Raw genomic sequence first — 25237 nt, 5'->3', positions numbered from 1 at the left:
CTTCCCATTCCCACGGCTGGATCTCCTGCTCACACATTGTTATCTTTACCTGCCTACTTAAATGCCCACATTTCTGCCCTCTCAGACATGCACATTGCTAATAAAAGTAAATATTTTCTGTCCCATTATTTTGATCACATTCTTCCCATAGACTCCTTATCCAGTATCTACAAGTCACTTTCTTTAGGTCCCTACATAAATACTTTTCTCCCTTCCCTCCTGCCACAAACACACACTTATCAAGCTTCAGGTCAAGTGCTGAAATCATCTGCAAACACTCGTCCCTCTTCACTGCATCTTTTGCAAATGCCCAGTTCTGTAATGCTGCCCATTGCGAGTCTTACCAAATTTGTTATTCTGTTTTCCTAACTCATACACTTGCCTGTCCATCCATGTTTAGACTGTGAACTCCTCCAGGCAGCAACCATACTTTATCAGCAGTCGTAATTATTATTGATATTACCATGGTGCCTTGCAGACCAAGTCCAAAACCATGACCCCATTCTGCCAGGCACTGTACAAACCCAGCACGAACAGATGGACCCTGCCACAAAGAGCTTACAGTCTGTGCTGTTATTGTGATTCCGATCTGTTCTTGAATCTCTGGAAAGTGCTGATCATATTAAGGACACTACCATGGACGAAACAACAATAATGGCCAATTGAAAATACCATTATCGAATCTGGGTCCCTTGTACCCATAATTCCATGATCAGTATTGAACTTCTCTCTTGGTTCTGTTTGGTTCTGTTTGTTAATTGAGGAACAAACATTTGGGGAAATCTATGGCTGAAAAGACAAACAAGAATGATGGGAAAAACAGCCAAGAGGCAACTTCTCAGTGTAGGAGGAAATTTTCTCTGGGGGCAGATTGTCTCCTATCTGCCTATCACTGTGCTGTCTGAGATAGGTAACTGCATTAGATGGACCGCTGTAGGGCAATTCTCGCATTCTCACAATGGTTCAGCCAGTGTGATTTCATTTCAGTTTTACAATACAAGCACACGGCGGCAGAATTGGAAGTTCCCAACTATTACCCACAAAGTGAGGCACGTGATTGCTACGTAGTGGAAGCTTGTGGCTGTCATGGTTTCCTCCTACGCAATACTTTCAGTTTTTTTCCGGGCTATAATTATAGAGAAACAAACAAGAGCTCACATCACTCCCTAATGCGCTTTGGCTTGATACAGAAGATGTGAGACGGGCAAGAAATAAAACAAAATCTATTCTGTGGCAGTAGAGAAAAGGGACAGACACAACCATTGAGCTTCCTCATTACAAGAAGAAATGTTTCTTGAGACTCAGGTAAGTTTTACACAATGCTGTGCCTTTGTATATTCTGCTGTCATATACTGCTACGGTTCTAGGAGATGAATACAAAGACTATACTCGTGTGTTGCCACAGAGCCTACAACAGTGATGGCACAACCTCCATCTTTTCTCTGGTGAAGCAGGTAGTACACCATTCATAACAGATACCTTAATAACATATCATATAAAGTGCAATTAAAATCAGTGATGTCACTTCTTAATTCACCGGCTGTACTGGAGAGTCATCTCATTGATGAAACCATGAGAAAAGCTGAATAGCAGACGCTCCATGAAAATGTGTTGTAAAGAAATGGAAACCAAGTCTACGTTATGTTATGATTCTTGTAAAATTCCCTTTCCTGCTTGAAGTCAATGTGTTGTCCAGATTACAATACAGAAAAGAAATACTGATTTGCAAGGAACAGTCACTGAGTGAGCGAGTGTGTTTGTGCACTCAGGTGTGAAATTGTACACAATGAACAGAGGTGCCAGGGGATCAAAACTGAGTTTCAGCTTTCAAACACCAGTGTGCCAGCTGTCTTTTGATCCAGGTTTTGGAGTCTGTTTATTCCAAAAGTGGGAGCTATTTCCAAAATGTGTACTTTGCTCCAGCTTCATATTGTGAATCCCCCACCTGACCAAAATTAGGGGAGTCTTTTGGATCCAGGATTTTAGTCAGAACTTCTTTCTAGCATGGTGCAAATATGAAGTGGACAAATGAAAAGCACAATTTCTAATAGGTGAGAAGCTGCAGGTTTAGCACCGTTGAATGTGGTATCTTCCCTCACAGCTCAGTGGGAGATGGAGAGTTTTGCAATCATCTGGCTATTTAGCCTATGTAATAGGAAGAATTATGTTTAATAAAATTGGGTTTAAGAAAGAACTGGCTGTTTACCATGGCTCTACCTGAGTCAAAATCTCAGCTGCTCCACTGTGGTCTATGTAGACATAGGAAACGAGAGAAAAAGGAAAGTAGATTTTTACAGTACTGGAGGATCAATAGTACCATGGTATTTGAATTGCAATTAAATACATTTTTAAATAGTTCATACAACAAAGCACATTTTATTATTGTTTTCTGTAAGTTCAAATCATGGTAGTTATTGCTACGCTAAAAATTAAACTAGCTAGAATGTGAGAGTTGTAATTGTTCAGGCCTGTGAGGTTTAGCATGTCTGGAAAAAGTGGAATCTTATTGGTATCATTATAGCCAGGATGGTAAATGCAAGATGTCACAACAGATAAAACCGGCATTTCTGTCCTCAGCAATGAAGTCGATGTCAGAAATATTAAATACTGAGACATTGGAGTGAGACAGGGTAGCATTTTTTCAGCCAGGTTTAATTATGCTTGCAACTGATTGATGTATGTAGACATGATTCATGTGGGTTATGTGACCCTTCGAGAAACCATTTGCAAATGAACTAATGAAATATTGTATTGCTTGGAGCCTATTAAAGAGAAGTAGTGAAAAGTAGTAGGACATAATTACAAAGCCTGGCATGTAGATTTCAAAAACCTGGATTTTACGGGCATTTCCATAATTCTTAGGGCACTGGTTATGTGTGGGGGTGGCAGAAAAGGGGTTTTAAATTCATATTAAAAAACTAAAAAGATGCTACAGCATGTAATTGCAGGATTAATGGGTAGAATAAGGCAGCTTTGCTCCACTATTTACATTTCCAGGGCAATTTATGAAAATTCTTGCACAGAAAAGCCTTAGTAATTCAAAGTGAAATTCAGAAACAGCATGCTTCCAAGTTAAAGGACTTAGCTGTAATTGCTCCAGAATGAAGAGAAGGAACTGGTTAAACTTCTCCAAAGAGTTGAAAGATTATTGCTAGTCAAAGCAAAAGGAATAGAGGTTTTCAGTAGGATGTGGTAGTTTCTTGAACTATATTTTGCGTTGGCAAAAAAATTCCTGGGTATACAGAAAATAATTTACCAGCCTTTAAGACTTCTACATGATATGTTATTTGACACTAACGTAGTTCCCATTCATCCTGAAGTGTACATCAAAAGGGAAAGGAGATCATGTAAAGAAATTGGGTTGCGGTTAGAGCAAAAACAAAAGCAATATTGGAAGCTGGGAAAAGCTCAAATCAAAGGGCTTCTAAGACTGCAATAGTATGGAGAAGTTAGGATGATTGGAAAAGAACATACACTTGCTAGTGAGGTAAAGAAATCTGAGCATAGTGAAAGTGGTCCTAAAAAAACACCTCAGGAAGGCAACTGCCTCAAGAAGAGAAGGGCACAAAAATAGAGACCACATACAAGCTTTGTCCTTGTGTGTGTTGTATGGAACAGGCTATGGAGGCAGCTGAAGCAGAAGAAACCACTCAGCAAATTCAGACAGACACAGACTTAGAAGGGTGAAAAAAACTTTCTAGGGCACAAAAACTAGCTAGGACAGTAGATAAATCCTAGAAGGCTTCCCCTTCCATCTCCAGAAGGGTCACTAACTGGTACAGCAGGTGATCTATTGTATATGTTTCCAGGAAGAGGCAATTCAGAATAAAATATAAAGCCATTACAGGGAATCAAAGTGGCTTGGGACATATATCTCATGTGTGAAAGCCCCAGTACAAATGACCCGCTTGGGGGCAACAGTTTTATGTTCTGGACGTACAATGTGTCTCAGGCCTCGGGATGCTTTCTAATCCACTGAACCAATGTCTAAAGGATCATAGTGCAATAGGAATTTTACTTTACTACCCTCTATGATGTAAAAGCTGGCAGGCTGAGAGGTCTGAAGTGATAAGCAGTTCTGCTGGAAATGCTTCCGTTTTAGAGGCAGAGGGATGGCTATTAAAGGTTCATTTAATGTTGAAATACAAGAAAAGATCATTGGCTTTGACCTCTCAAATCTTAATGGAGCGGAGAGTATCCTCCGCCGCTTACTGATATCTCCTCACCCTTGTACAACTTCCTCCCGCTCCTAAGGACATCCACATCAGCATCCTTGTCAAAGCCTTTAGGAACGTACCTTCCAAAGTGCACTGAGATTTCAAGAGGACAGAGATTCTTTTATTAGGTTTGTCACTATATTGATTACATTAGGGCGGAGGCCCATTTTCAGCTTGCTCCCGACCCTTTGTGTCCCCTGGGAAATATGGGGGAGTGGAAAACATAATTGAAAGTGAGGACAACAACAACAGATGTTCCTGAGATGTATGACTCAGGGAGATGACTGAAATCACGTAACATACACAGGGACTCATTTTACTAGCTACGCCCCCTAACCCTTCAGTTTGGAAATTGACATGAAGTTATGACATTCTCTTCTTGGTAGCCAGGGTTTATCCTCTTGCTAATATGAACATAAAAAGTCAAGCCTTTTCTTCTTTGCTCAACACTTGAATGACCACGGTCATTTTTTTTAAATGCAGCCGACCAACCCCTCCCCTAAGTTGAATGGAGGGGAAAGCCATACACATCGTCCACTACGTTTTGTAGCGTATCAAGTGTCCTCCACAGTTTATTTGGTTTTAGCTGATCTGCTGCATTGATAGAGGTGTGCAGATGGGGTGTGCAGTATGTAGTTTGTTCTAGAGATTAGCCAAAGGCAAGTGCCCTGGCTCACCGGCTCATATTTTCAATATATTGGGATCCTAACCACAATCTCACACATTTCACTGAAGCAGCTTCTCTGTGCCTGCAGAGCTACAAAATCTGTCACACAAAGAACCGCTGTGAACTGCTGAATAGGTTCTTGCTTTAAGCAGTTCAAAGAATAGAGATTCATTTAAAACATGTTTCTATCACACAGGGGCTGCCCCTGTAAATACCGTGAGTAGGCACACGTGAAATACCGGGAACATAAGCAACACATTCTGAAAATGTCAGCCCCCATCCACCCGCCTCTGCCTCCCATGTGGAACTCCTACTCATTTGACATCACAAGAACCCAGTGCTAGTATTGGAGGGGAGAAGAGGGGGAGCGAGTTAGCTTCCCAATGTCTCCCCCTCCTCCTTTTCTTCACACTACTGCACAAAGATGACAGCTTAGCAGTTAGTAATAAACCCTTATATTTATGTTAGGCCGTCCTGTCCCACGCAGTAACATGGAGCGCATGGTATGCAATAGGCTGGGAAACTCCACATAATGTGCCAGCCCTTTAGACATCAAAGGCTAAAGCAACATGGGGCAGAACAAGTAGTTTGCATGTTCCTTTTTAGTTTTGACAAACTGAACGTTATACACAGTCCTTGTTCTCCTGCTGCCTATACCTCATGGCAGTACACCAAGAGCATAATCTTTTAGAAGAAAACAGTACAGAATTTAATATTGATAATCAGCAAATGTATTAATCCGCTCCCTCCCAAATCCCCCCCCCCCCCCCCCCCCCAATACTTGGGTAGGCCACTTTGAGCATTCAGCTTATTTTTAGCCACTGTTTTACTCCCTGTAGCAGCAGCTTGGAGGATCTATCTCCTTCGCTTTGTTCTTACGTAGGTAACATGCTTTTTCACATGCAGGAAGAAGAGATCTCATTTCTTCATGCAGTCCTAGCTGTGGTCATTTGCTTTTTACTAATGAAAAATAGATAGACGATAACTGTACTTAAGACTATAGGAAAAAAGGCTTTAAAAAGGAAATGCAGTAATTGACTGATGGATTCATTTCAATTAAACTTGCTTTAATTTTACTGCTATTTGGCAAAGATGCGTCTGTACCCTTTAGCGATTACTTGCGGGCTCTGATAAACTCAAATAAGGTGTCTTCTTTCTCTGTACAAATCCTGGGATATAGATGTATCTTCTTGCCTCTCCAAGGGTATGTCTACACTACCCTCCTAGTTCGAACTAGGAGGGTAATGTAGGCATACCGCACTTGCAAATGAAGCCTGGGATTTGAATTTCCCGGGCTTCATTTGCATAAGACGGGCGCCGCCATTTTTAAATCCCGGCTCGTTCGAACCCCGTGCCGCGTGGCTACGCGCGGCACGGACTAGGTAGTTCGGACTAGGCTTCCTAGTCCGAACTACCGTTACTCCTCGTGGAATGAGGAGTAACGGTAGTTCGGACTAGGAAGCCTATTCCGAACTACCTAGTCCGTGCCGCGCGTAGCCGCGCACGGGGTTCGAACGAGCCGGGATTTAAAAATGGCGGCGCCCGGCTTATGCAAATGACGCCCGGGAAATTCAAATCCCGGGCTTCATTTGCAAGTGCGGTATGCCTACATTACCCTCCTAGTTCGAACTAGGAGGGTAGTGTAGACATACCCCAAGTTATTACCTTGCAATTTCAATTGAGATCCAATAAAAAGGAACATCTTTTCTATCCAAAAACTAAAGGTCACACCTTGAGACTAGTGACCATTCGAGAAATGCCTGGAAATAAGTGGAAGTGTGGGGGGTTGATTATTATGCTTTGTTTACAGGCTGTGAAAAATAGCTTCCCTGATCAGCCAAAAATATTTGGTTTTTCATTAGTATCCAAGGCTCTAGGTGAGCTCTCCACTGCAAGGCTCTCAACAGACCCTCTCCTGGATTCTGCACACTGTACTCTTGTGAAAATTAGGTTCTATTTTTGGTCCCTTTCCTGTTCCTCCATTACATTCCAACAAACAATACTGCAGCGGTAGCTCCTGCAACTATTTTTTAAGCCATAAAGTGTCAAGGAAATCCCAGCAAGAGGCCAACTAATGTAGAACAGCCCTTTCTCAAATTAGTGTGATTTTTAATGTATCTGTTTATACATTGCCTAGGGCAGAGGATTTTTAATCATTTGATACATTAATGGAGAAATTTTTCAAGGAAGAACATCCCCACTTATCTCTTCACTAGCATGGAACTGCTCTCCCCTCCCAAACATACATGGAGAAGCATTGGGTGTTTTTCAAGTTTTATTGGTGCAATACATGGTGGAACACTGCTTCGAAAGGAGCCAGATTTGCCCTTTGTTCACGCTTTTGCTCAAAAAGCTGCATGTTGGAATATTTCAAGGTGGGGTGAGGGGAGTATCTCAAACCACTGCTAGGGCAGCAAACACCTCGAAGGTCCAAGAGACACCACACCCCGCTTAAATGGACATGAAGACAAAATTATTCTCTCACTTGCAGAGGAGGTGTCTCCAGGTCAGGGTTGAAGAATACTGGAAGCTCAGGTGAAAAGATATTTACAACTGTCAATATCTGCAGTACAGGTATTTCTGTGGATGAAAGAGGTTTTAAGTCTCTAGGGCTCTCAGTCTAGCACCTTTCATAACTTTATAGAGTTCCTTGTAAAAAATGAAGCACATATAGGAGGGGTGGGAAATGCAAAAGTTCAGATAACTGAATCTCTAGAGGAAGAAAGTAGGTAAGGAAACTTGTTCAATAAAAAACATGGGACTTGGAGATTAAATCATATATATAGTAGCCCAATGTCTGAGTCTGTAACTCTGAAATGCTGGCTGTTCCCTCTGGGCGATGCTGTTGCTGAAATGCTGGCTGTTCCCTCTGGGCGGTCCGTGCTGCATGGGGAGCACGGGGCCCAACTGGCCGTTTGCACCCCCACAGCAGCCCGGCTGAGCGACGTAAAAGTCGGCCGAGCACCACGGCGGGAGGTGAAGGGGGGCAGGGCGGTGATGTGCAGTGTGACAGCAGCTCTAGGCCCCACCCCCTGGCTGTGAACGTCAACGCCCCGCCCTTCCCCCCTTCGTCTCCCTCCGTGGCACTCAACTGACTTCTGTGCTGCTCATCCTGGCCGCTGAGTGGGAGCAAGTGCCGCAAGTGACCGTTTGGGCTCCACGCTCCCCATGCAGCACAAGGAGTGCGGAGCCCAAACGGCCATTTGGGCTCTGCCGTCCCCGGAGTCAGAGGCAGGAGGGGGAGGAGAAGAGAAAGAGAGAGACAGACAGAGAGGCAGGAGGCGGAGGAGAGCTGAGAGAGAGAGGGGGGGAGGCAGTAGGAGGAGGAGGAGAGAGAGAGAGAGACGGAGCGAGAGACCGGAGGCTCAGGAGAGAAGACCGACATGGAGGAGAGACCTGAAAATCCAGTCTTATGACAGGCTAATTGGCTAGTTAGTATATAATGTTTTAATATCACACAGTACTTTTCCTAGAAAGTCAAAATATGTGGGTTGATGGCTAGCTACCAAAGGTTGTGCTGCTATGGTGCTGATGTGGAATGGCATGGCATTAGCAGAAAATTCATACACCGTTTATCATTATTTATATTTCAAAACAGAATACTGCAATACTCTTTTAAAAAGATTTAATTACAGCTAATGATTAGTTAAATAGGCCAGAAATGGACCAGATTTTCCAAGGATGTATATAATATTTTTTAAGATAATCTTTAAAAAAACAAATAAATACAATTGTACTCACTATCCAAAGGACAAGAAAGTAGGAATATTGAAGCTATGGTTAGTCTATCTAAAACCTAATTTGTTTTATGGGATTGCATTATTTTAGCATCAGCATGGGTATCCTATTTTAGCCCTCCCCCACTGACCAATATAGGAAATGAGAGTTACTCATCCTTTATGTGACTAATGGACTGTCTTCCAAATTGCAGAAGGCATTGTTTTATTATAAAGCAAAGTAGTTTAACCCTAAAATTACCAGTATTAAGTTCTCAATGACATAGTTTTATTTTAAACACTCCATAGCTTGATCCAATCCAGCCAGAATTATTTCATGGCTTCTTTTTTAAAAAGAAGTTCTATATTCAAATGATTGACACCACAATGACCTTTAGGTTGGCAGAATTTATCAGAAACCGGATGATCCACAAATGGAACAGTTAAATGCTGTCCACGGCTAGTTTTGAGACTTGTGCTGAAAGAGTATGGATTTTCTACTGCTTGCCTACAGCTGGGAGGGTGAGGCAGATAAAGGAGGTTAACTAGACTGGCTGACCCACTCTTCATCTCTGAGGAATACACTCTCACCCTTGTCAGCATACAAACAGGCAGAGTCAGGTTGTAGCAGAAGCCCTCTGTGATCCCAGCTAGACAAAACAAGGTCCCTCCTTCCCTTATGGAAGAGAATAGACTTTAATAGGAATTAAACTATTCGGACTCTGTATTCCAAGAAGCTAGAGAATTTAGCAAACAGTTGTACTTTGCTAGTTTAGCAAAAAGTATCTATAGGATACTTGATATATCTAATAGAACTTTGCAGTCAATGTTATTTTCAAAAAACATAAACAAGAATGAATAGTCTAGCAGCACCTTAAAGGCTAACAAAACATGTAGATGATAGTATGAACTTTCGCGGGCACAACCCACTTCTTCAGATGGCCCCTTCCCAGCCCAGTAGGACTGAAGAGACTGCTGGGTTTCTGCCTCTTCCTCTGCCCAGCTCGCCCTGTCTCTCACCAGTTCGGTAGGATAGTCCAAAGGGGAAAAAAGAAAAGGGCGGAAAGAGCAGAGACACACGCTATTGAGGACGAATCCTTCCCTCATTAGCAATTGTGCCATGCCAACAGTGTGGAGCTCCCTACGCTAGGCTCATCTGGCTACACAAAGGAGGATTTTCCCTCCATGGAGGAGCGTTGGATGATGTAGACACCCTATGAAGCGCTTCTACAAGGGGAGGAGGTATAGTAGAAGGAAGTGGGCATGCCTGTCAAAAATGGCCTTTGGGGGCTATAGATATCGTGCACAAATTAGAGCAGCCTTCAGGTTGCTCTAACTTACTGTCGGGCACTGTACCCATGCACAGCAGCTCCAGGACTGGGAGAACGGATGAGTTGCCCATCTTTGTCCCACCCCAGCATCAGAGGTGTAGAACGCTTTCGGGCTGCAGCTGAGGCTCCAGGCCTAAAGAGTTATTTTATTTATATTCCATAAGCCTTTGCCCTCAGACAGAGGAGACCTGACACCAGTACACATTCCTATTTGCCAAGAGAAGAAAATGCCATCGCTTTCCATTTTTCATTCTTTATGGGGTGAAGAGGATGATGAGTGAGAGAGCACAGAAATAATCATCCTAATAAATTGCTTGAATGTAAAGGTTGGACTATACGCATTGAAAGCCTTGGCTCTCACAAACAATAGTCAATGTGACTGATAGACTTATTTAACGTGCTTCTTTCACTAACAGCTTCTCCTGGAGACAGAGGAAAGCTGTTAGTTTGCAATGGAGGATCTGCTCTTTCAATGAGACAAATGAAATTCCTCTTGAGTTTTAAAAAAATAAACAGAAATCCCTCACTGGAGCTAAATCTCACTATAAAAAATGTTTCTCCCAGCCCCCCCCCTTCCTCTTCCAAATCACAACCTAAACAGAAGCATTTGCAAATAAACAACACTGAATATTCCTTCAAGGGGCTATGAAAAAGGGAGGTATGGATTTTAAAGAGTTGCAACTCTATGAACACAGGCATCACAGTGATTTAGCTCTGTGACAGTGACAGCGATGTGCATGCAGGCCCAATCCTGTTTTGCCAAACAAGCCTGCATCTCAACAGGGCTGATCAGCATTTTACAGGGTCAAGTCTTATAGTCCCTTCAAAAATGATGCACGGCAGAATATCTCCTTGATAGTTAGGTTTATGCAGAGAGAGACGGAGAGAACCCCAAGGACCTGACCATCACCAACTTCGTCATCTTGCCTTCTCTAATCCCATAGCAACCTGTCCCCATACACATACACCCATCCTGCAACCCTCCTAAACCAAGACATTTCCCATTAGGGAGAAGATGAGAGAATAAAGCCCACATTACAGATGGGCAGCCACATTACTTAACCCCTTGCTGCCAAGTGCTCAGATAGTATGGCACAACATGCACAGAATGGAATAGAATAGAAAAACAAAGGATGACTTTCTTCCTTAGCACAGAGACAGATAAAATATCAGAGATTCATTGAGTGTGATATATCACCCTACCCACGTGTTGCTTTCCTATCACACTTCACCCAAGTAACCAATTATCAGGCATTTGGCTAATATTGTTCCTCAATTTTTAGGTTACAAGCAAAATCAGAAAAAGATTGTTGTTGGGTTTTTTCTTTTTTTAGGGATAAGGAAAAGCCATACAGATGTCCACTGAATTTAGAGAGATTTTAACAGGATTATAAGTGTACTGCTTTCATATGGCATATAATTCCAGCTGCATGATAATTTTGAAGTGAAATCTAAAATCAGGAAGACAGGCATCGTGTTTTATTAACAAATGTGTGCCATGTTCATAAGCTTTTCATCAGTCATGGGCTAATTTTCAGTATCCAGGGAAGATTTTATTATTGAAAGGGTGTAAAACACAGGAGCTGCGTCTAGACTGGCATGATTTTGCGGACATACTTTTAACGGAAAAGTTTTTCCCGTTAAAAGTATTTCCGCAAAAGCGCGTCTATATTGGCACTGATGCTTTTGAGCAAAAAGTGCTTTTGCACAAAAGCATCCATGGCCAGTCTAGACGCGATTTTGCACAAGAAAGCCCCGATTCTCATTTTAGCCATCGGGGCTGTTTTGCGCAAAACAGTTCTTCCCTGTCTACGCTGGCCCTCTTGTGCAAGTATTCTTGCGCAAGAGGGCTTTTTCCCGAGCGGGAGTGTGAAAGTATTTGCGCAAGAAGCACTGATTTTGTACATTACAAAGTCAGTGTTCGTGCACAAATTCAAGCAGCCAGTGTAGACAGCTGGCAAGTTTTTGCACAAAAGTGGCTGCTTTTGCGCAAAATCTTGCCAGTCTAGACGCACCCAAGGGGTTGGGCCAAGTCAGGAAAGTGCAGTTGTTTTGCTGGAGTTCTGTATTCAGCTCTTGGGGCTCATTCAAACCAAAACTCTGTGGCTGTGAACCAAGAGATAAGGTTTGAGTGAAAAGCCTAAGAATAGAAACCATGGAGTTCTCTGAGAACCAAAACTAGAGTCTGAGCCCACAGAGCACACACATCTGAACAACATGATGCATATTCTGGTTTAGATCTATATAGAATCTTATTTTAAATGCACCTAGTTTCTCCAGAGGGGCTCCCCCTGCATTTCCATTCCGCCTACAGCCTGGTTTGTTTCTCTCCAAAACAAAATCCCCACTAACAAGTGGTCTCCTAATGAAGAAATAAAGATCAGAAACTCCTGGATTTCCATCCTCAGTGGCAGGGATTTTTTTTTTTTTTTTTTACATTTGATTTTTGAAGAGATGAAAGGCAGAAAGTGAGAAAGCAATAGGACAGCAGCCACAGGGGCAACTTATATGGCTCGGGCAAGCTCCAGGAAGTGCTGAAAGATTTCAGAAGGTGGACAGATTCCATTCTCATTAATGAAGGGGCCCCTGACTCCAGAGCCACCGAACACACACCAAGAGCAAAGGCATTCAGTGCTCTGGCTTGATTGAAAGCATGAGACTGTTATTTACAAGCTGTTGGTAGCCTTCCTTTAATAAGAAGTTACTGCAGGGAAAGGAGAGCAAAGGATAGGCAGCAAAAACTCTAGCCCCTGAACATGGGGGCGTCTTCAAAAGGATTTGCAGGATGTATCCTGAGGATGCATTAAACAGCCTAGAAGGTAAGCAGTGATTATTTTTTTAAAAAGGATCGTTCCACAGACACATTATTTAGGAGCAAATCTTGTATGTGTCTCCCATCCCCCGCCTCCTCGTCGTTCCCAAGCAGGGGTCAGGTGCTAGCAGAATAGATGCATTTAACACTGGGTTGCAAGCTGGCCATCACTTCTATTTTTAGGAAATGGAGGGGAGAAATACTTAAATAAATAAAACCAGACTGTCTAGGCTGCACGATGCAGAAGCTGCCGCTACATGCTGCCTTGCTGTTCTGCCTATGCACAGTCTGAGTGCTGCCAAGACTTCAAACATTATTCTTTTGACCCTTTGCAATTGAGAATTGACCGGGGATGATTATTAAAGGCATGTCAAACAAATAAATTAAGGGCATTTGCCACAGCAATGCAGGGATCCTCTGATGTGCACTGGAATACTTGACCACGTCTCTCAGCTTTGGGCACTGCAACCCTTCCTAGGTCTTGCCAGTTAAGCTTGTTATTGTTTGTTGGTTTGAGTTTGTACTAGAAAGGTAGCAAAAGGAGCATTGTCTATTCTATGCATCTGTGCTTGGAGGGCAGCTAAAATGTAGCAACAGCGCTTGGGTGGGCATGATGCATTAAAGGGACAGCACCTTTGAGAGAGCTCAAATCCATCTGGACTCCTTTCCCCCTTTCAGTCCCCTGCAATACGAGCTCATGGATTAATATCAGGGCACGAACCCCTAACACTTTTTAAGCTTCAGATGAGCACGACAGCCGTGCAAATTCAGTCCTTTAACTCAGTCTGCCAAGACTTAGGAGCAGAGCAGTGATGCAGTTAAAAGCTAGTATCTTCAGCGCATTTGTAGCCAGCCCTTTTGAAGCCAGCACCATCAGTCGATGGAACACTTTACAGGGGAAGAATTGCTGGAAGGGCCCATCCTTGCTTCCCAACACCTTTCAATAACTGGTTATCAAATGATTACTTTCTACTGAAGCGCCAGGCAGAGCAGCTCCGACTAGGGATGTTAAATGTGGATTAATTAACTAATCGAATAGTCGAGAGGATTTCCATCGACTATTTGATTAGTCTATAAGGGTGCCTCTGTCTTTGAACTGTTCAAAAGCGGAAGCCCCTCAGGGAGTGTGAGACCACTCCCCCGCTGGCCCTGCGCTCCCTGTGGTGCCTCAGCCTTTGAAATGTGCGGGAACCCCCTGTACTGGGGCTCCTGTACCTTTCAAAAGCAGAATTGCAGCAGAAGCGGCGCGAGTGGAGACTGCTTCAGTCCCCGCTTCCGCCGTTTCCCACCGTGCCTTTCCCTCCCCTGCCCCCCATGGAGACGGTGCTGGTGGGGAACCGGCTTTGACGCTGGCTCCCCTCAGTACTGGCTCCTGCTCCCTTTCTTAGAGGCAGCAAGGAGGGGGCGACTAGTCGCATCACTAGTCGACTATCCGATAAGCTTGTGCTTATATCAGATAGTCGCTTACATACCTAGTTGAGGCCACAGTCTGAGAACACCAAGGAAGCTACTTGCTCATATCTTCTTTAATGACCATAGGACAGGTTGTTTTGACAGTTGCAATGGTGTGAGAGTCATTAGTCATACAATCTGCTTCCCCTGTAATGGGGATTTATTACTGGTCATAGTTAGGTACCATTACTCCTCCCTTGCGCACACCCCTTTTGGTAGTGCTCCTGACCTCATTCGAAAGGCTGTGTGTGAAAGAATACACGTGCCCTCAACACCGTTCCTCCACTACCCCGGGGACTCCTTATGGTCAGTGGCATGCAGCCTGGTGGAGCCATGTGGAGGATCTAGCCCTAACCCTGGTAAATGCCGATAGGGCGCATGTGTGTCCATTTTACAGTGGGGCACCTGCTGCTGCAGGTCTGTCCAAGTCAGAATTTTCAGCAATTAATTTTGAGAGACCAACATGAAACTTGAGGAGCTGGATTTTCAGAGACACTGGACACCAGCATATCCCATTGTCCTCAGCACTTCTGACAATCAAGCCAAGTTGGCGATCAAAAGTGTTAGGTACCCGAAAATTAATTAATGGCCTCTCCTTGAAAATGTGGAATAAGTAACTTGCTTAGTGGCACAGTGAAGGTGGTGGCAGACCCAAGTATACAACCCCGAAGCCCAGTTTCACAGTGGTCAGTCCAGCCTGACCACATTCCCTCTCCCAGGTACAGGCCTGTTGACAGCTGAGGGCAGCTACCCTGGGGGGCCAGTGATTCAAAAGGGTGACTGCCCCCCCAGCCTCGCCCCTTCTGCCTGAGGCCCTGCCCCCTTCTGGGAGCACAGAGACAGCCCCCTACTACCTCACCAAGGGGCGCAGAGTGGCTGTCGGCTCCCCTGCCCAGGTATTGTTTCAATCCTGAAAGCACGGCCAGAAACAGACATGACTCCCCCTTGTGACATGAAAGCTTCACTTTTTCTTTCCCACGTTTTCGTTTGTCCAGTGCCAGGCGCTACAGAAATACTTAATCCAAAAAGCAATAGGTTTTGTTCTACCCTACCTGGTCCCGAGAGGTGCTCACCTTGGCTGCTCACCTAAGACAGACAAGTCAAGTGGGTGGCACAGAAAAACCTTGCCTGTCTATTTAAGAGTGAGTTAAGTAATTCTTGGGGAGAAAAATTCAGCACCCTCTCAAAATTCTTCACTGCAAATATATAAAGGCAAAGAGGGGGGAGGGGAGTGCTAATCCTAGGCTGCACTGGTATAAGCAAGAAAGTAGATTTACAGCTGGCTGGCTGTTAACACTTGGCTCATATTGAAGTCAATCAACTTGTGATTCTGGTTGCAGCTGTATTTTACCAGTGCTTTATCTGCAGAGTGGGAGATATTAATGGCCTGCACTTCTAACAACGGTGTCTACGAACTCATACGTTAAGCAGAGAGAGCCTGATTATCATCTGAATGGGAGACCACCAAGATGAAGCCAAATTCTTCATGTGCTAGTGATTTAAGGGTCAGTGTTGGAATGTGCTGCGCACTGTGGCCCCGTTCATCAATGTACTTAAGTACATATTTAATTTAAACAAGTGGATAGGCCCATTGCGGGAGTTTACATGCCCTAATTTAATTTTAAAAATGACAGGTTGTTTAATTTCCCATTGGTCAGCACTTCAGTAATTCTGTTCGTTTGTCCTCACGCAAGTTGAGCGTGTACCAGCTCCGATCATAAAGGTCAAATGTTAGCTCACCATCCAGTGGGAATGAAGGTGAAGCGGTTGCATTGGAGGTGCACAAAAAGTGCAAATAATTAATTTTCAGCTTGAAAAAGTTGTTGATATAACTCATTAAAAGCAGCTATTAGATAACTGTTGTTCTTCATGTGTGGCAGAATGTAGCGTACACTTATTTTTTCCTCTATCATTTTCCTACACTGCGTTATTATTGTAGCTTTGCTCAATAAGTTGTTGTTTTCTTTATCTGTTTTTGTTTTCAGAAGAGGGTTAAAGTATTTGTTGGGTTGGTTTCAATCATCTAGGACTGTAGTCTTAGCTCCAAATTCTATTTGTTTCACAGGAAGGTGTTTGCCTTTTAACAAACAAAGCAAAACCAAAACACACCCAGGAACTCAGTGTCTTTCAATGGAAATCGTCCTGAAGAACAACAGGAAATTTATGTCTAGGTAGACTCATGAACTTTAAATCTATAGCCACTGAGTGAGATTTTCAAAGCCCCAAATCACAGTTAGGGACCTAACTCCCATTGGAAGTCAGTGTGTCACTATCAGTGAGAGTTAGGCATTTAGCTGCTATTTTCACCTATTAAGACGTTAATTCTTAAAATTTAGATGAAAACAGTTTCCCCCCCTCCCTCCCTCCCCCCCCACCCAGATATGGATACTAATTCCTTAGCACTATGCTGAGTCTCAATGTGGCATGGTGTGGGGGGGGGGGGGGGGGAGGGGAGAAAAGAAAACAAGGAAACACTGAGCTGACGACTAAGAACACTAAAAACATCTAGAAAAATCACTTTGTAACCCCCTTCTTCAAACTTTGGAACCCAAGAATTGTCTATATAGCTACTTTTATAGGACTAGCACAAGCTTTGCTAGCCCAAGTCTATTTGCCTGGGCTGGGAATTTCACTCCGAAATGCTGTGTAGACAGACTGCAAGAGGAAAAACACCCAAAGAAGTGAGTAGACAACATTTAGGATTATCCTCCACTAGGGGCTTGATCCAAAGCCCATCAAGTCAATAGTATTATTTCTGTTGTCTTAATAGGCTTTGGATCGGGCTCTGGTTGCACAGGGTTTAATCTGACACCCTATCAGGTCCCTTCTAGCTCTAACATCTAAGATACCATTCAGATAATAAATCATGTTCCTTAATTTTTGCAAGACTGCCAGCGAGGTGCCCCAGTACCACTAAATAAAATCATTTCAGGAAACTTTAAAATGCGCACGCATACCCCCATCCCCACAATGGTGATTGCTGCTGAGCTGCTCTTTGATGTGTGAGTGTAGACAACAATTGAAGATATTCCAATTATCCCCAGTTCAAAGTTAAGCCAAAATTAGAAGCACTTATGAATAATGCATTCGGTTTGAACAGAAGCAGCGGTGCTGAGTAGCATAAAGATAAAAGAAAGTTTAACGTAGTGGTGAACGTGCAAAATAGGTAAGCAACGTTACTTGCCCAGACAGACATATTCGAGGCTTCACATGCCTTGATAGACTCTTTAGTCGTTCGATTAACTAAACTTATGTCACATCCAGTTTTGAGACAGATTATAAAGGGCTCGCTAATGCATTTTTGATGTTTTCAGGGTACTGTCTGAAGCAGCATTTGTTTGGAAAGCTTCCTCTGACTTCACTTTGTGGCAGATTAGAAGAAACGAGTACGTGGAGCTTGAATGAAAGTTCTGCTCATGTATTATATTAGCTCAACACAATCACTTCATCTGTCAAAAACGTGTGTCTTGAGAGGTCCACTAGGCAGTAGCTAAACCGCCAGGCCAGAGCCTCAAATGGCATTCAACCGTGCAGCTGTGCAGAATTCAGAGTAGTTTTTCTGATTTGTAACGGATGAAAATCTAACCCATGTGTGAAAGGAAAGGAGCATGATTGTTTCACCTGCAGATTACTTATAATTCTCAGTAGAAATGCTTAGAAGGTTGGCCGTAGAATTTCTCCTGCATTAGCTACAGGGTAAACGAATGCTAAAATACTCATGTCCTTATTTTTCTACTACACGTGGTGTCTTTTGTGACACAGACTAGGCCACAGAACAGGAAGGTGGTTGGGTAGACTGTCTGAGAGAGTCTGCATCTGCTTCAGATTGCCTTAAACTATGCATTGTGCCCTTTTCTGAGACCTGTTTTCAATTATCCTTCTTGTAGCTCCACAGCTCATTATCACTGTGGGCAATATGAAGTAAGGCTTCCTGGTGTGAGGCCAAGATTGACTAGTAGGCAAAGCTCATCATTACCTTATTGACGAGGGCCATAGATCCTCGCTCGCCTCTCGCGGGTTGACATCTGCACTATCTACCATCTTGAATTCCTACACTGCCTGTCCATCACGCTGACATCAATTTAATTTGCTAGCATTCGCAAACCAGGAAGATAAAGGGATTAAGTAAAGGAGTCCCATATGCTCAGTGTTTTCAGTAGATCCCTGTAGCTTGCAGCAAGTAACAGGAGTTAATCACGTTCACGAGGAGCGACAAAACCATTACACACAGCTCAGGCGAACATTCATGGAACAATGTTTCTTATAAAGATAGCACATTAACTATTCCCAGCTATTACTGTCCAAGCTATTCCCGAGTGCTAGGGCAAAAGCAGTGGAGTTTCATTGGTCTTAGTAATTGGCTTCTGATGCAAATACAAATTCAGCCCATTGCTCTGTGCAAGCCCATGTACATGTGGTTTTAAAATTACCCTTGGGGGCAGGAGAAAGGGAGATGCCTTGGGCAAGCCACTCCATTGATCACAGAGCATTATCTAAATCCACATGACACCATAAGTTAAGAGCTAAACTCCCATATCACTCCTCTATGGTATTTATGGAAAACCTGAAATATAACTAGCTATGTGCTCTGGCAAAATACTGTCTGAAAAGCATAGACTTGGTTTTCATGGGAGCCCTGTGTTCTTATCTCTCCAATCAGTCTGTCACTAGCCAATGTTATCTGAAAATACAAACAACAGCTAAGACATCTCTGATTGTTACATAAGGCTTTTCATCTCTAAGGATCTTCACCAGTGTAAGCCCTGAGCCTCTAATGAACTCTGTATATGCTGACCCCTACTGAAATCAGCAAAGCTCCATGGGTTTCCTTATGTGGAGATGTTTAGTGCAGGACTGGGGTCTCAAAGTGACTCACTGAGGGTATGTCTACACTACAGAGGGGTTTTTTTGGAAAAATGGCCGTTTTTCCAGAAAAACTCCAGTTACATCCACACCGCAATTGTGTACTTTCCAGAAAAAAACAGAAGAACAGAGGGGTTTTTCCAACATTGGTAAACCTCCTTCTATGAGGAAGAAGCCTTATTCTGAAAGAGTTCTTTCAGAAAAAGGTGTGTGGACGGGGAAGAGGGAGTTCTTTCAAAAGAAGAGGAAAGAGGAAAAAGCACAGGTGTGCTGGTGGCCATTCCGTCCATAGCAATGACAGCTTACATGTGAGAGAGCGTCCATTCAGTATGGACGCTATCTTTTGAAAAAGCAGATCGCTTTTTCGATGCACTTTTGCTGTGTAGATGTTCTCTTTTGGAAGAAGTTTTTTCTGAAAATCTCTTCCGAAAAAGCTTCTTCCAAAAGAAGCCTGCAGTCTAGACATAGCCAGCGTTAGATTATATACTTCTTGGGGTAAGAACTATTGTTCCCTGGTTCTTATGTTACCCAACTGGACTGGTGGAGCCCAGAAATAAAGCTGCATTAAAAAAGATTCTTTTATCAGTTCTTTGTAGGCAACCACTTCTGGGGTGAAACGTAGAAGCTTCAACAGTCAGTAACAACACTACACAGAAGGGCTTTAATCTTGCACAGACCCTACCTGACTTTAATAGAAAGGGTAGGCATAGGGGCTCTATGCATACACACAGAGTAATTTGCAAGGTGGTGGCTGATGTTAGGATATCAATTGAAAAAAATTAACATAGCGTGGCCTACAGGGGTAAATTTGTACCAATTCTGATCCTTATTCCCTTCTGCCTGCCTCCAGTTTAAGGCCAGTGCAACTTCACTGAAATCAGGCACTATAAATACAATAGAACTATAATGAATGTTTGGGTTTTTTCCCTAAGTGAAGATGACCTTATCTTGCATAGCAATGGATCTTACAGAATACCTTATCATTCCATAGACAACCTTAGCTGCCTCTCTGGTAGATTACTAGTTATCTCAAGGGGTTGCTCAGAAAAACTTGTTATAGGCAGCGTTCTCCCTTTAAGAAAGTGTTATTGTCCGTTTGCTATAAGAATATACCTATAAGCTATAGCCTCTCCTATTAGCCCTGAACTCTTCAAATCACTGAATGTCTGGCTACAGAGTGCTTTTCCTGAATTCACCCAATTACGCTGGTATGCTCTCCTCATAGTTAAAAAAGGAAAGGCTTCGTGAATGAGTTTGAAAAGATGGTAGTATAATGAAGTGAATCCATTAAAAAAGTTACCCATGAATATAGCTATATATTTTTGCTTCTTTTCCAGGGTCAGGGTTTTTGTTGCTCAGCTCCCATTGATTTTTAATTGGATTGGGCAACTAAAACCCTGTACTATGTTTTGAAAGTATAGCAGTTCATGACTCTCCTTTCTCACGCCAAACCAGCTTCAGAACTAGTGATGGAAAACGGTTTGGGGGTGAATCCCTGAATTATCCTCTGAAGACAACTTCATCTTCAATAGACCACATTTAGATTTTCAGCAAGCGTTCTCAAGGGGTCAATTAGCATGTCATAGCGCTCACGTTATTACCATTAAGAGGGGTTGACAGGATTGTTATAATAGAGAGGCTTTCCAGAAGTGCCTCTTGCCGAAACAATGGGGCAAAGAGATTCATTTCTAAATGACATCCCTGCAGATCGGTAGCAGCCTTGTGGTAAAGCCACACCTCCACCATAAACGGTAAATCAAACGGATACTGAGTAGAATGCTTGAGAACTTGATAATGGGGTCTAGAGCCGCTTATCTCTAAATCACTGGCTCAGATCTAGCCCAGAATGGTAGTAAATGAATGTCATTCCCTTTCAGTGGTGGTCTATCTATTATTTTTATATAAAACACCCATCACTCTGGTATTTCAGAGACTTCCCTGGGAAGTAAAGACAAACATTTCTTGCAGTTGGCCAGCAGGAACAAGCTTAAAGTTGATGATTTGGGTTTTGATAACAGATGCATGGGAGGGAGCAGGAAGGAAGGAAGGAAGCTGGTGTGTTTTAAAGGACTAATTTAGGGAAAATAAAGTCAACCAGCTGGGTTCTGAATAATACAGAGGTTTCGTTTGGAACGAGCTGAGGGTGGCAGTCATTCTCCTGAGGGCCATTAGTGGGTACATGAAATACGTTTAATGCTGTCAGTTCCTAACGGGCAGATATCCATATTGCAGCCACCACCCCGGTAGCTGTCGTCCAACTGGCAGTCTCAGAGAGATAAGGGGGCTGGCAAACTGTTAAATAAGAGCGGTTTTCTCATACATAGGTCACTTGCAGCAGGGAAGGGGTGAGGCAAGGTAGAAAGCATAAGGAAACCAACACTGTTCCTCGGACCCGTTCTGCATATGGAGATCCATAGCTACCAGATCTGCCAATTTGGCATCTATTCGCCAGCATGAAATCTGCCTTAGAGTTAGTTTTTAAAACAAAAATAAGTTACCAAACCCCAGAGAGACAAGAGTCACGGACAAGCCACACCACTTACTCCCAGCAAAACCCCCTACTCCGGTGGCTGTGATGGAAGTCGAAAGCATAAACTACCGCATCAGTTTTACATCCGCCTGTGTCCTTCTGTCCTGGAGAATCCCCCCTAGGTGGCATTAAGGTGGAGCCTAACAAAGCAGCTGTAGCAAGATGAGAATCTGCCACCATTGTGTTTATAGGGCTGGTGCTGTACTCTCTTGGGCCTTATCTTCACTCCACAGAAGATTGACACTGCTGCAAATCAAACTCAGAGGCTACGTCTAGACTGGCAGGATTTTCCGCAAATGCTTTTAACGGAAAAGTTTTCCATTAAAAGCATTTGCGGAAAAGATCGTCTAGATTGACACAGAAGCATTTTTTGCGGAAAAGTGTCTGTGCCAATCTAGATGCGCTTTTCTGCAAAAAAGCCCCGATCGTCATTTTCGCGGAAAACAAATCGCTGCTGTCTACACTGGCCCTTTTGCGCAAAAGCTTTTGTGCAAAAGGACTTTTGCCTGAACGGGAGCAGCATAGTATTTCCACAAGAAGCATTGATTTCTTACATGAGATCATCAGTGTTCTTGTGGAAATTCAAGCGGCCAGTGTAGACAGCTGGCAAGTTTTTCTGCAAAAGCAAGTGCTTTTGCGGAAAAACTTGCCAGTCTAGACACAGCCAGAGGATATCCCTGCTGGCGTCTGGTACTCCTGCTTTTGCGAGGAGTAAAGGAAGCCGACGGAAGCAGTAGCTCCCATTGCCCATCCATGGCAGGGATACCACCCAGCTCGTCTTAATGTAAGCTGGCTCCAACTACGTAGAATACATAGTTGCGTACCTTAAGCTGACCTACTGGGTCTAGTGTAGACCTAGCCTTGAACATAACTCCATTTCTTTTCCCTAGCCCATTTTAAGTCATTTTTACTGGCCAACAGCTGAGCAAATGGCCTGTCATTCTAAAGTTTAAGAAAGAAAACTGGGAGTCCATCTTTAATATCAGCCCAAATCATCTGGACTTGCAAAGTCACAATAAAAGTGCTAGTTCAATGATAACAGTACCCTATGGACACTCCGAGTGTTCCTCCTCACTGAATAATAATGTGGAGGCACCTGCTACAGCTAAGTGTCTCAGGGGACAATGCTAGCAATCAGAGATTGGTTCAGCCCCCAGGTTTTCAGATGTGGCAAGGGCAAGACAGTTTCAAACACAAGTTTCTTTGACTGATGAAAACTAAGTTGCGGCTTAATCCCCGAAGAGCACGAAGCAGGAAAATACAAAAATAGCTGCAGGGTGATATTAAACTTTGCTTCTTTGTAGTGCAATTCTATTTGCTTCCTTACACAGACACTGCCATACAGGGGCTGGGACAAGGTTATTCAAGTACTAGCCATTTAGCCCGTCATAAGACAGGATTTTCAGGGGTCGGTCGGTCGGTCGGTCGCTCTCTCTCTCTCTCTCTCTCTCTCTCAGCCCAAACGGCTGTTTGGGCTCCGCACTCCCAATGCTACATGGGGAGCGCGGAGCCCAAATGGTCGCTTGCGCCACTTGCTCCCACGTAGCGGCCTGGCTGAGCGGTGCAGAAGTCAGCCCAGCGCCATGACAGGAGGTGAAGGGGGGCAGGACGGTGACGTTCACGGCCAGGGGGTGGGGCCTGGAGTTGCTGTCATGTCGCATGTCACCCCCTCGCCCCCGTTTGCCCCCGCCATGGTGCTCAGCTGACTTCTGCACTGCTCGGCCGGGCCTCCGCGGGGGAGCAAGCGACTATTTGGGCTCGCCCGTGGTGGCCCGGCTGAGCGGCGCAGAAGTCAGACGAGCGCCACGGCAGGAGGCGAAGGGGTCGGGGTGGTGACGTACACGGCCAGGACCCTTCTCCGGCCACGTACATCACCTCCTTGCCCCCCTTCTCCTCCCACCGTGGTGCTCGGCTGACTTCTGCGCCGCTCAGCCAGGCCGCTGTGGGGGAGCAAGCGGCACAAGTGGCCGTTTGGGCCCCGTACTCCCCATGCAGCATGGGCCGCCCAGAGGCAACAGCCAGCATTTCAGGCAACAGCACCCCCCAGAGGGAACAGCCAACATTAAGGTGTTATAGACTCTCAGACACTGGGCTACTATATATGTGATGTCAGTTCACTTACTGAATTATATCGAAGCAGCTTCAGTGTCACTACAGAAAATATTCTGAATGGCTGGTTAGTTGACTTTTGCCATATGGGAGATAACTTTGCGGAAAAGATTCAGTTGGGTTTTATCTTTAACAATGTTCTAGCAGGCATGTAGACATATTGGTTGCCTTCAGAAGGGCCTGACCCTACAATAAGCTCTTTTTGGGTGGTGTTTGGTACAGAATCCCTTTGAAATCAGTGCAGCTCCATGCAGGTGGACCTCTGAACTCACTGCCAGCTCACTCAGGAGAGGAACTTAGATCAGGGGTGGGCAAAAAATCAGGCTCTGAGAAGCAGTGGGATAGAAGATCCTGCTGGGGATGGTGCCTCCTTGGCAGGACAAAGGAGGAAGAGGCAACACATTGGAGGATGCTTGCCCGTGATTTAGGGGAGGGCAATGAATTTGGACCCGTAGGTGGGTCACAAAAAAAGAAGAGAAATTGCAGTTGATGGAACTCTTAGTAAACATTTGAGAACCACTGTTTCACGTAAAACATCCCTGTAGCAAACCTTTGGCTGCAGCATATGCTTAGCATAGAAGAACTTGCACCCGCACATTGCAGCTGTCGCAGGCATGTTGCATGTGTTGATTGCAGTGGTGGTTTACATTTCATGGGCCTTTCAAAAATAACTTGGCTCAGTGGACGTGCTCTAGCATTGCAAGGGCATGCAAGACAGCTAACAGTCCCATACATTGCCCCAGGAGACAGCCCACTCAGAGCTGTGCAGCACTAGGTCTGGCTGGACACACAAGCGGAGCATTGAAACGAGCTAATCACTAAACCATTTCTCTGGCTTGGAAAGAATGGGGACAAGAGGAGTGTAGGGCACAGATTTCAGTGCTTACTAGAGGAAGTGGGTCTGGCCCACGAAAGCTCATCATCTAATAAACCATCTTGTCAGTCTTTAAAGTGCTACATTGTCCTGCATTTTGCTTCTACTAGAGAGCAAGGGAACCAACAGGATTGCTGGCCCCCTTGGCTCACCACTCCCAAAAGGGGCAGGGCTTTTGGAAGAAGAGGCGGGGCTAGGGCAGTCCCCTGCATCCCCTAGACAGCAAGGTGCCCCCCCTCCATTGGCCCTCAGATCTGGCCAGAACGTGGTGCACAGAGTTCTGCAGGGAGCTGCATGGCACTCCGGCAGGGACTCTGCAAGGCCTGGGGCTCTAGCCGACTTCAGGCAGGAACACCAGGCCGTTAGAATTGCCAGGCCCTGGAGCAGTTGCCCCCTTCGCCCGCCCACCCATCTCCTTGGTAGCAGGCCTGCTAAAACAGAGCAGGAAGACAACAGAAGTAGTTTGGCTAAGCATTCAAGGGGCCTGATTTCTTATCTGAGCTGGATCTCCGGTGGTTGGCCATTGTAATTTAATTAGCAGAACTGTGCACAATCAAGCTCGCTTTCCATGCCAGCTCTTCTGCTTTGGCCCTTTTCTCTTCCATTCAAACAAATGATGTAGCCCTTTGGCATGTATACGTCTGCTGTTCTATGAAGTCAGACTTA

At 44.3% G+C, this 25237-nt stretch overlaps 1 protein-coding gene across 2 annotated transcripts in view; it reads left to right on the top strand.

Moving 5' to 3' along the window:
- Positions 1 to 25237, top strand: part of RASGEF1A (RasGEF domain family member 1A) — a 285915-nt gene that overhangs the window by 213865 nt on the left and 46813 nt on the right. Inside the window, exon 1 of one of the 2 annotated variants that reach the window (XM_075934780.1) lies at positions 1149 to 1305. The exons of the other annotated variant lie outside the window; for it this stretch is intronic. Coding sequence (XP_075790895.1) covers positions 1288 to 1305 — 18 coding nt within the window. The 5' untranslated portion in view covers positions 1149 to 1287. Of the gene's footprint in view, positions 1 to 1148; positions 1306 to 25237 lie in introns of those variants that run through there. 2 annotated transcript variants of the gene reach the window in all.

This window comes from Pelodiscus sinensis, chromosome 8, assembly GCF_049634645.1.
Source record: "Pelodiscus sinensis isolate JC-2024 chromosome 8, ASM4963464v1, whole genome shotgun sequence".
NCBI lineage: Eukaryota > Metazoa > Chordata > Testudines > Trionychidae > Pelodiscus > Pelodiscus sinensis.
The sequence above is the reverse complement of the archived record's forward strand: the minus strand, read 5'-3'. Positions and strand labels throughout refer to the sequence as shown.